The sequence below is a fragment of the Rhinolophus ferrumequinum genome, chromosome 4 (assembly GCF_004115265.2).
Source record: "Rhinolophus ferrumequinum isolate MPI-CBG mRhiFer1 chromosome 4, mRhiFer1_v1.p, whole genome shotgun sequence".
Lineage (NCBI taxonomy): Eukaryota > Metazoa > Chordata > Mammalia > Chiroptera > Rhinolophidae > Rhinolophus > Rhinolophus ferrumequinum.
Window position 1 is genome coordinate 23,460,001 of NC_046287.1, and position 13,145 is coordinate 23,473,145.

The 13,145-nt window shown below is 30.7% G+C and overlaps 1 protein-coding gene across 1 annotated transcript in view; it reads right to left on the reverse strand.

Annotated features, from left to right (window-relative positions):
- DACH1 (dachshund family transcription factor 1) overlaps positions 1 to 13,145 on the reverse strand; it is a 402,483-nt gene that overhangs the window by 105,919 nt on the left and 283,419 nt on the right. The window contains 2 exon segments of the mRNA XM_033105102.1: positions 5,116 to 5,250; positions 8,566 to 8,701. Of these exon segments, the coding sequence (XP_032960993.1) occupies positions 5,116 to 5,250; positions 8,566 to 8,701 (271 nt within the window).

Here is a 13,145-nt window from a genome sequence, read left to right on the forward strand (position 1 = left end):
GCATGTGAAATCTGCCATCTACTTAAGAAAGTGCTCTGGGATTCAGAGACATTTATTGTCTAGTGTTAAGAATCACAGAATTAAAAGCATCTGCATTAAGTTCAACATCTTTATTTCACAGGCCTGGAAACTGAAGAGTGAAGTCACATAAGTAGGTATTTAAGGAAAATAATTTAAAAGAGATTTTGAGATATGCCAAGAGAAATTATATCTAAAGGATAAAAATGAAGGAGAAGTTGCATGTTGGAGAATTTTAAAATGAAAAGACTCATAGACCTATATGTGTGTTAATATTGTCAAAATAATAGAAATTTCAAAAGAAAAGAGGCTTTCACTCTATGCACATCTATAGAGGTACATGGGATACTAACAGGTTCAGATTTGTAATATATGTGTATATAACATTTACTATAAATTAATTTGTGTAATGTCAATCTAGAATTTAATAGAAAGCTATTTTTGTACACTCAATCCTAATTTGAGTAAAATTAGAATTTTTAAATCATGTGGAATGTGCAAAAAGAAATATATTTCAAAAAGATTATTTCCATAAACTTAAGAAAACTGATAGCATAGTCATTTACAAAAGATGTTTTATAGGAAAATGGTGGACAGGTTGGATGGTAAGAATAAAACAATATTGAGAGAGGAAATCCCAATATGGTCATTTTGCTAACTACTTTACTGCATTTACTGCTCTGTCCTCAAATTCAGGTACCGAAATGAAAACATTTTATACAAGAATGTTAATTATTGGAATCTGGAGCACTGCCCACCAATATTATCGGGGTGATCACTTTGTAAGGTATATAAATGTCTAATTGCTATGTTGTACATAAAACTAATATAATATTGTTAGGTCAGCTGTAAAATATATTTTAAAAAGGAATATGTCACCAAAGAAATGTTTTATGGCTTGCAATAAATCCCCTGTATTTCCTGCTTCATTGAACGGCAGGAGCCACCAAAGAAAGAAAGTTTTCATATTTTTTTATGAAAAGTAAATAAATAATGGGAAAAGCCTCAACTACAGGGAAAATTAAAATACATATTAAGAAAACAAAATCTGTACAATTACAGTAAAGGGGAGAGAAGAGAATAGATTTTGCATTTCATATGGCTTATTTCACATATCTGGCATTCAGTAAATATTTACCAATTAATTACATCATTTTGGTAAACTTAGCTCAAGACTGAAATAAACTAACATAAATTAAGTATTCAGTAGTTAGTCTAACTATAAAACGCTTAAGTTATCTATAATAGAAAAAAGCTGATGCTATAGACATACCTGTATTGTATATTTAATTTTTGGTAAATTCAAAATAAATTCCATAATAACAAAAAGTATGCATATGAAACTACATGCAAGGTATAAAGTATGCTCAAAATATGTTGAAAATATCAGTAATCTAAGAAAAAACAAGAAACAATTTACCCATAAGAGAGTAACACTATAAATTAGCATCCATGGACAAATAGGTGGGGTATAGAGAGGTGCAGCATAAAGAAAGAGTCAGCCTAGTCATGCAATTCAAATATCAATTACCACTGTCTGTTACATCCACTAAATTTAGACTGAGGGAAAAGATCAACAGTTTTTGTTTTGGTTTATGTTTGTTGTTGTTGTTGTTGTTTTTCCAGAAAGCTCTAGAAAAGTTAGAATGTGCTTGGAAAAGTTAGAAGACACAAAATTGTTTTCAAAGCTGAGTTTTGAAGCTATGAGTTGTATCACAGATTTCCTTAGCACATATCTTTCATAAACTCCTCATTTTAAAGTTCATAATATTAAAAACATTTCTCCTTATACTGGGGATGCCTGAAAAAATGTTAATATGTCTATGGTTTCTTAATACATTCACTCATTTTTTTATATTTTGAATGTACTTTAATTAAATTCTCTCTATGTTCAAAAACTTATTAGAGTGTTTTCATTTAAAAAAAAAAAAGGAGCTAATTTACTTAGCACTTAGTACTTCTAAATTCTAATGCCTGTAAAGCCATTGGTCCTTCAGCTAATGATGACTTAAATATTCTAATAGAGTCAATAGCTTTTTAATATTAAGAATATTTTTAAATGTTTAAAACTTACTGATGTTCAAGATTTTAGACCACAATGATTCTCAGCATACAAATTAATTTTGATTTTGGTATCTATTTTTAATATCAATGTTTTCTTAAAAATAATTATATTTTGAATGACTTAATGGTAGGTGGCATATTACATATATGAAGTTCAAGCCTAAAATGACACAAACATACAATTAATTTCTCTACAATGTCTCTACATAAAGTCTCTTGTTTTAGTACAGATATGTGTCATAAGAAAGTTACACATCTAGTATAAGGCACATGATAAATGTAGTTATGAAAGAAAACAATTTTTAATTTAGCAGACACTATCAATCTAGAAAGCCTATGAATATTTACTATTAATTCAGTGTGCTGAAAAATAGATAAAAGAGAGTGCATACTAGAGAAAGCGCAACATATAACACAAGAATATAACAGTATCAATATCTATTACTATTTCCATGATTATGTAACTCCATTTGAAATCATAAGATGAGTGCAATGATAGTAGTATAATTCTAGGGAGAATATTGAAATAAAAACTTACTTTTCTATATAAAATATACATTAAAATATTGGAAAACTGTAAGGATATGGTCAAGGTCTTCATTCTGACAGCAAAATCGATTTGAAAACTTTGGTGTGATAAGAAGTACCATTAGTGATATAGAAAAGTTTTGTGTATATTTATGGTCAGAACATTCTAATGTTTCATATAAATGCACATTCTAAAGGTTATGTAATTCCACTTTTTGCCTTCCTGTTAATCCTTAAACAGTGTAATATTCACAGTTGTTTTAACTTTCCTTCACTGTCTCTTAGAATTGTCTAGTAATTCAGCCCAGGTCTGGATTGTCTGGTCTGCTTAAAGCAAATGTAATACACAGATGACTCCAAGGAATTTACAGTCTAGTACTGGAAGCAGAGAGATGAAGAAATAACTTCTAAGTATCAAGGCAAATGTTGTAATGAAGATTTTGAGGCAGGCACACAGGAGAACCAAACGCGAGATCCCTAGATCAATCTAATATGGTATTTCAAGAAAGGCTCCATGGTGGCAAAAGTATAACAACATAATAAAAAATAACAAATAGATGACGATGGATGATAGACAGATAGATAGATAGCTACATAGATAGAACTAACGACTCATGTAAAAAAGAAATAGCTATGAAAATTATAGGTCCACTCAACTTGAAACATCAGGTTGTAGAAATCTCTCTACTAAAAGTTACAGTGACAGTCATGATTTTAATCATGTTTTTGGACATGACTTTGGAGGTGGTCTCACTACCAGCTCTGAGCTTTGAATTTTCTCTCTTAGCCCTTCTCTGCCAAATTCTGCAAGAGAATTAAGCCCTAATATCATGACACGAAATATGTACCATAAATGAACTTCTTTTTTATGCATTTTAAGTGAAACCTGCTATGTGGCATCCGTGTAAAAACTGAGGAATCATTTTCTGTAGGAATTATTCTTTTGAAGAACCCTGGTAGAGAACTGCTGCTTAGCCCAAACAATGAATTCTCGTATTTAAATATTATTACTTAAAACTTAAAGATTCTAATAAGCTTTATATTTTCCCACGATGTCAATTTTCATATTTCCAGGTTTTTGATTAAATAGAAAAGGTATTTGTCAAAATACACATAAGGCACAACATATTTTTATTCACTGTTGAAGAACTTGTGGAAAAATTAGACATTTAGAGACCATATGGCCCACCGATGCACTGCATATAGGTCACATAGCTCAGTAATAATACCTAATATAAAATTTTAAAATAAATAATTAGAAAGTTGTCTTAAAAAATAAAAAACTAAAAGAAATTAAAAAATAAAAAAGAAAGTTGTCTTAATGGTGCTATCTCTCAATTGTGCCTAAATTTTAATATGTTAGCACCTACAAAAGATTATCATTCTCTCATTGACATTCCATAATGCAGATAATCTAGTTCGTAGAAATATTGTATTCTTTTACCCTAAGGGCTCAGCAGAGCTGTTTTCATGTTGAATGGAATAATGTTTCATGTAAGCATTTTTACTTCTCGTAAAATATTTTTTAGGGGTGGGGGATGTTGTCCCACCTTAACTTAGTCTTTCTCCATTCATTTCTTTCTGATTAGTTACTTAAATATCCATTTTTTTATTTCCTTATTTAAAAGTTGATGAATTGTGGCTTTTTATGTATTATGTTTTCCAAGGAAATAATCCTTTTAATAACACTGATTATTTGATATTCGTGTCAAAAAAAAAATATAGTCAAAGTACCTAGTCTATATTAATAACATTTTAAAACACTCAATTAAGATGAAAAAGCTGTGGAGAGGCTCCTATATTCACAATTCAAAACTTACCATTTGAAAACATGAATTTGCACGTACTAGTATAAATTTCAAACATGAATATTTAAATAATATTTTAATTTCCTCATGAAAGCACTTCATGAATGGGGCATGAAAATATAAATTTTTGCCTGTTGAAGTGCGTTAGGTTGATACAAATAAAATATAAATAGGAAACTTTCACAGCTTTTCACAATCTGTGCTTTGTTGTTTGTTATATACACTCTTGAAACAACTATTAATACATTGTCTGATGAGATTCAATTCTGTTTCCTGATTGGTCCCATGACTATGTGTCTTTTACCCAAAACCATGCATATCAATCCTTTGCATATTGTTGTTGCTCTATCGTGCTAAGTAAAAGGACACTGTCATTTTACTGAAGACATTGAGAAAGACAAACAGAAGACGTTCAAAAACTCAGAGATAGCAATTAAAATAAACAATTCTCTTTCTTTAATGTACTGGAAAATAAATTAGCACCTACCTGTTATAGAAGAGAAAAGCAGGAGGTCTTCATTCATACTTCCTTTTTGTTGAATAGGCTTAATTTTTACTTAATACTATAGGTTGTTTAAATATTTACAAGTATATGCCATCTTTTTATGTGATCTAAAAATATACCTCATTTTGTGATTAAAATCTAGTTCATATGTTGAGCAGGAAAAACAAGACCACATAATCAATCATATATTACCTTTTTCAACATGCATCCTTTTCGACTCATGTCCCATGTCATGACCAGCCAAATCTCCCTCTTTGGGCCCAGGGAGTACGTTTGGTGATAAACCCATCAGCATCTGATTCATGGACAACCCATTCTGATGAACAGCTGTCAAGCCCAAAATAGAAGAAAAAAGCACTATAGCATATTATGTTCAAATAAATTTAGACTTTTGGACACAAAAGAAAATAAAATATAATGGTCTAATTTTAAAATTATAATCTATTTCTAAGAACACTGAAAGAATTCATAACCATGATCATTTTTGAGGATAAGCAAAAAAATATTGAAAATAAAACTATTTTATTTTTATTTCACATAAAATATAATATGTTTTAATGGCTGGAATACTAGTGAATGACTACACCACTACAATCACTACCAATGAAGTAGTCAAGCTTTTATCTAGTATATCTAGTATATCACATTCTCTCCCCAATATGTAACCTTTCTTAACTCTGCAAAAACTACAATCTTAACATTAGAATGCTCTTTAACCCTATGAAGTTAAAACATAATAAATAAATTCTAGTGGCATAAGAGGGCAAATAAAGATTTCAACAAGTTAAGGTAGTGAAACACTGTTTGAATATTTATATTCTAGTCAATAAAACACTGGGTTTCATAGATATCAAAACACTTCTTTAAAAATTAGATTTGAACTCAAATTAAAAGTAAAAGTGCCCAATTAACATCCATTGAATGGTTGCATGATTAAAAACAGTAATTCCTTGCTTGACCTATTAAGTGTAAACTGTAACTATTAAAATGATAAAGCAGATGATCAAACACCCTTCTGATTCTCACAATCCAATCAATGAATTCCTGAATAATTGACCCACAAATATCTGGGTTTTGTGGGAAAATTTGGAGGAGGAATAATTCCATGAAACTATACTCTCTCTGGAAAATAGAGATTTTTAAGATATAAGACTATGTTAGAAATTACCATTTGGAAATCACCATAGTAGTAATCATTTCAGGGAAGAATCCTCAATGGCTGATTCTAAAACTAGCGGAGTGAAAGTTTGATGAAGAATGTAATATTTACATAGTCTTAAAATGTCTCCTCACAAGATACTTAGCATACAAAGATTAAACCAAAGAAACTTTACAGTAGAGAAATCTGGTCACCACTACCTTAACCAAGGGATAGTTCTCACGAATATAGGAGAAATATCATATGTCTCCTGGAATGATGCACTGAGGACACTGTATCCTGTCAGTATGACTCTTGCCAAAAATCCATAAACTAAATCCAATCATGAGGGAACATCAAAAAATTCCAAACTGAGGGACACTCTGTGAAATAAATGGCCTGCATGCTTCAAAAAGGTGAAAGAGTTAGGACAAAAAGACTGAGGAACTGTTCCAGATTAATGAAACTAAGGGAATATGACAAGTAATTATAACATGTAATCCTGGATTGGATTTTTGGACTAGGGAAAAAAAAATCTCCTGTTATTGAAAACATTAGTGAGAGAAAAAAAAGGACAAATTGTTAATGGGAAAGTTGGAGAAATTTGAATAGGGTTTATAGTTTAGAGAACCTTCATTTACTGATTTTCATCATTGATCAATGGTTATATAAAAGAATGTCCTTGTTTGTAAAAAAATAACCAATGAAGTATTTGAGGTAAAGAAGCACGATGTCTATGATAAGGACACTTAGGTGGCACTATGTTTTTAATTAGGTTATCTTTCAGAGAGATCATTTGATTGTGTAAATCTGGGTGATGAATATGCAAGAATTCTATGTATTATTGTTAAAATTTTTATGTTAGTCTAAAATTATTTTATAGCACGTTAAAATAAATATGCATAAATATGCACAGGCATGTATATGCGTGCATGTATGTATATACAAATGAGTATGTACATGTCTTTATATTTACTTTCATTGGACAATTATGGTAGTCCACACATGCAAAATTTCTTTTTTGTTTTTATCAAGAATAAAAAAGAATATAATGATTAATAAAAAAACATGAATGTGTAACAAAACTCTTTAAAATCTTTCTGTATTTGTCCAAATTTCCATTTAAGTACTATGAATATTGTTTTTCTTTTTCTAGAGGGACAGTACTTTCCAATGACAATATTTTGTAAAAGCATTAGAAAAAATTGAAATATTCATCATTAAATTTCTGATTCTAGTATCAGTATAGCACAAAAGCATATAGAAAATATTTTATCTGAAAAATGGTTTAAAGTAATGGGATCTGAGGTTTACCAGATTCAGGAATAGCGTTTAAGAATGGTTGTCAAGTGATATATCCATTTTATTAATAAACAGTTAAAATCATCTCTTACAAAATTAGAGAAATATGTTATAGGCAAGCCAAATCAAGTAGACATGTTTGGAATTATATTGAACTACGTAATTTTTGAAATAATTTTATTATATATAATTCAACCTAATATTTAAGTTATACACTTCAATATGGATCCATACTGAGGTTTTCTGCTTCATGCAAATATTTGTTTATAACTTACAAAGATGCTTTTTAGGAAATGATTTTTTTATTATGAAAATGTTCTCAACAACCAAATAACTCCAATAAATGTTGTGTAATTAAATGAAGATTATATTGAGCATAATTTCAGAAAGTAATAACTAAATCCTGGAAAGGGTACAATAAATATTGGCTTTATCAAACAAAAGAGTCACTGTTCATATGTTTATTTTATTAGAAAAACAGTATTTGATTCTTGTATGGGCACAAAATCACCAGTTAATTGAATGGCATTTTAACTTTACTCTTCATTTTCCTGACCATGATGATCAAGATTAAATATCTGAAAATGTGATCATGGAATAATATGTAGCTCTGCTTTTTAGATTGTAATAAAAATGATATAGACAATAATATGTATTATTGACCGTTACTAATTCAAATCCTATAATTTAACCAATTTCATACTCTAATCTATTGATCATTTGAATGACCAATAAATATTATTTTTTAACAATCGTTTTGAACACTATTTTTTATTCTTCTTTGTGTATGTTTGTCAATTTAAGGATAAATTTTTAAATTAGTGGATTTCAAAAAAGCAGGGGTGGGATTAAAGGAATAAAGATGAATAATCCATAAACAGTACACTTAGTCACAGATATTAGAGAGTTGGAGGTGTTTACCTCAGAAAATAATCTAGAAGGTTACTTACTTTCTCTGTTTCATAGCTCAAATTTTTATGTGTGGCATCAAAGAGAGGGAGTTTATATCAAAACCTGTTAATGTAGTACCATACCTCATGATATTGCAAACTGGGAAACATAATTTTGAGAGATGGCTATTGCTGCAGAGCTTCAGAACATGATACATCTGAGATCTATTTGGAATGAGGGCATTTTGATTAGAAAAGCCAGCTGCACCTAATAAAGTTGAAAACGGTGACAAGTAAAAGGATGAGACCTACGTATTCTGTCAGAAGAGCTCTCAGTCCGTGCTGGGGAACTGGACACACTGCTGCTGCGATGTGATGATGGGTGACTGCCAGGTCTCCGGCCTTCCTCGAGAGAGGGGGCAGGCGAGGGGCTGTCGGGAACACGCTCCTACAACGCCATGGGAAGGGAGGGGGGAGAAAAGAAGGAAATACATTGGAACTTTATTTAAGGAATGTTGATTTTTCTTAATATTGTAGAAGGATGACGACAAAAAACACACTTTTTCATTGACATTTAGTTGTATTTAAAAAAGACACCTTTTCTCTTGAGCAAAGACAAAACAAGAAAAGACTAGAAAGGAAACTAGTTCTGTAGGTGTAGGCAAGTATCACTGTCCTTATGGTACCTGTCAGTACCTACTTGGGAGAAAAAGAGAGACCAAAGAAGAAAACCAGTTTAGAACCGACCAGACAACAAAGAATTAACAGAACAAAGCAGGTTTCAATTCTAGACAATTATCAATTTAAAGAAATCTTTAAATCTATTCTATCATTTCAGCAAACGTCTAAGGATCATTTAGCACACAAATTATCAACATGACAGACCATAATAATGATGCCAGAGGAGTTGTTAACAGCTATTTCATCATGGCGCTGCTCTGGGCACACTTGGAAGAACACATTTTAAGGCATCGTAGAAACTGATTATTTAACATTGGAGTAATTTTCTTTGATTCTAATAATTTTGAGACTACCTACTACTCCTAGCTCCTGCTCAATCGTACTAAGGTAGTAAGGGAAATTCATGAAATATGTATTAGTTATGTCCCAAGGAAACTTGGTATCCTGTTTCCTTAAATGTTCTATGTTAAACTCAGGTTCCACTCCATGTCTCCTCCTCCAAACCCTGTGCCTTTTCCGTTAAACTAACATGTAAATATATTGTATAACTATCTCCAAGAACTACTATAAATGGAACTATGGATTAAGAAATAAGATACTCGTTTGTTAACATTTTCTCTTTTGAGCAACAAAATATCTATACATTCAGATATCAACACACATAGGCCTTGAAGAACTGTCTTTTCAGTAATTAATAAAAATGTGGAAGGTAAGAAATAATCTTCTACACGATACAAAATAAATAACAAATAAATTATTCTTTATTAGGGTGAAGAGATGCAAATATTAGAAGAGAATTTTAAAAATTAAAACAAAGTTGTAAAATGTAATTGTCCCATAGGAGGCTGTTTTCGGAATATGAATGGTAATGTAATATGAAAAGCCAAGCCTAAGCTCAAGGCTTTGTACTACCAATGAGAATGAGGGAAATACATGTCTTTGGTCTTGGCGGTTCCATTAGCCCAGTGATAGTTCGCAATCCTGTTTTGCATTCGAATCACCTGAGAAGTTCTTAAACATGTCTACACGCCTGGGCTTTACTCCTGGAGACTCTTGCTTATGGAGTGTTATGGGTCGAACTGTGTCCTCAGAAAAGACTGAAGTCCTAACCCCCAGTACCTATAAATGTGACTTCATTTGGAAGATGAATTACATCTTTGCAGATGTAATCAGTTAAAATGATGTCATACTAGAGTAGGGCACTCTTAATCCAACATGATTGGTGTCCTTACAAGAAGACATTGTGAAGAAAATCTGAGGGGAAAATGTCACATGAAGATGGAGGCAGAGATTGGAGTTATGCAGCTGCAAGCTAAGGAATGTCAAAAATTTCTGGCCACCACCAGAAGCTATGGAGAGGCGAGGAAGGATTCTACCTAGAATCTCAGAAGGAACATGATGTTGCTGACATCTTGATTTCATAACTCTAGACTCCAGAAATGTGAGAATATATGTTTCTGTTGTTTTAAACCACTCAGTTTGTCATACATTGTTACAGCAACCCTGTATATACTAAGTCTGAAGTTTGGTCCAGACATAAGTAGTTTTTAAGGCTCTCAAGGTGATTGAAATATGCATTCAAGATTGAGCAGCACTTGTTTCATATCTTTTTAATTTTTCAATCCTGGACATTCAACAGACATTCTGAGGCTTAATTTTTGAAAAGCATGACAAATAAATGAAAATAACCAGAAAAAAAATGGCCAAGCTCTCTTCCAAAATTCATTCATAGAATGATTTCCCATTATATACTGCATGGAAGAAAAAAAATAATCACAAAAGAAACTTTATGACAACTGATTTACATAATCAAACAATATTGTAACCAAAAAGAAACAAAAAAAAAGTCAACTAAATTCTATTCTCAAAAGTTGCAATGCATATCAGAATCTTGTTGTAAAGATAAATTCTTGAACTTTAGAAGCTTTTGGACTAGTCTAAAATGTGTGGATTGTTTTATTTATTTGTTTGTTTGTTTTCCTTTGGACAGTTAAAACTTCCCAAAGAAGAGATGTATTATCAATAGTATACTATAACACTAGCCTTTTACCTCAATTGATCAGAGGTTAAGAATTAATTGTTGTATTTTCTGCAAATAGCAAAATTAACTGTTAGGTAGGTAAATGTAAGCATCACATGATATATTTTCATATCCAAGCCATGTAGGGTTTTATTTGAAAGACTGCAAATGAGCCAGGGAATAAGAGAGAGAGGTGGGGCAGAAAAGAAAGAGATACACACATACATCCCAAATATTAAAATTTACAAATAGGTTATTCTGGGAAGTTTATGGCACATCATATATTTGTTATTCTGAAGGATACTAAAGCAAGATGATTTCCAACCACACAATTTGCAAATTAAAGTATTTGATACCTACGTCTCAAATAACATGAAAAAATGAAAACATTATCAGTTATTTTTCCCAAACTAAATAACTAAAACAAGATATGGCTACAAATGGTCTCAATTCTTTAGTCCACGTGGCAAAATGACCTAAATTTCTAAGAAACAAACACATACATGATTTAAAAGAGTAGAGAATCCACAGCTGGATGCCAAAAGTTACTCCCTATATTCTAATTGTAATTTCAGAGTGGCTGGGGATTATAAGTCTTTTTTCCTAACATTCACCCCTACCCTAAACTATAAAGCAGCTTCAAACTATACATTTATTATGTGTTCAGTTTAATGAGTTTTGTCAAGATACAGAACATTCCATAACCTCAGAAAGACTTCTCATGCCCCTTTCCAGTATTCCTCCCAACCTCATAAGTAACCACTTTCTGAATTCTGTCATCCTTGAGTAGTTTTGTTGGTTCTAGAATCCATAAAACTGGAAGCATATAGTACATAATGTTTGTGTCTGGCTTCTTTTACATAAATAAAAAATATTTTTGAAATACATCCATGTCGTTGCATGTACCATTCGTTTATTCTTTTTAATTGTTGTATATATTCAATTGTGAAAATACATCACAAATTATGAATACAAACAAACAAACAAAAAAAAATGGTCAGAAAGCTCCTATCAAGTCTTTGCAATTATAAACCAAAGGGTAATCTTTGTGTATATAATTCAAAGGTGGGACTTCATATCCCTTATGCAGTGTATATGAACTTATTATAGAGAATGGATTTATAAAACTGTCTAGTGGAACTTCTTTATAGTCTGTATAAATGCATTAATGAGCTATGCTATAACTGCATACAAGACCAGAGTTACTCTATAAAGAGTCTACCCTTGGTTTCTTGAAATTGTGATGAAGAGGCAAAAAAGTTTGTCTAAGCTTTAAAGTTAATCCCTAACGTATCTAACTCAACACTCATTATACAGAAACACATAGTACGTATTTGAGAAAGAACATTGCTATATTTTTATATAAATAAAATTTTCTAAATTAGCTATTCTATTTTCTTAAAAGGTCACTCACATCAAGGTTTATTCATCAACATGTTTTAATATTCCTCTTAATAATTATGTTTTAAATTATTTTAGCATATTAAACTATAAAAAATAAAATATTTTAATTGATCATATTTGCTGTGGCACATGTTTTGCTGAACAGAGATAAAGTACAACTTGACATAAATCAATCCCTCTAAAATCATTTTGCAAGTCTGAGTTTCCTGTTATAATAGATTTTGTAGTGGTGCTAATGGAAAGCATGAGAAACTTTTTTATTTTCCTGAGTATTTAACTCATAAAATACTTAAATATTTAATGCATAAAACTCTAGCAACAATGGTTACCATTAAGAACAATCATTTCCTTTTTTTTCCACATAAGTACAAAAATTGTTTTATCAGTCAATACATTTGTCAAAGTTTACCCTGATAGTTCTTTTCATTCATGCACTACTCAAACATTTACACATTCAAAACACTCTAAAGATCACATACTAAAATAAGTCGAAAACAAACTAGATTAGAATCTTTATGTGAAATACATCTTAAAAGCATAGTTTAAGGCTTAGAAAATATAAGTAAAATTGTAGTATTTACTTTAGCTTTAGCTTATTTTTACTTTATAACATTTGTCTAAGAACAAAGGATACAAAAACAATACTTAATACTTTTATTTAAAGAAAATATTTTAATTTATGTAAATTTTTATTATTTAAAAGCTTAAGTATTCAATTGAAACTTTCTATAAAATGAGATACAACATATTCATTCATTTCATTTAATGTATAATTTCAGTCTTTGGA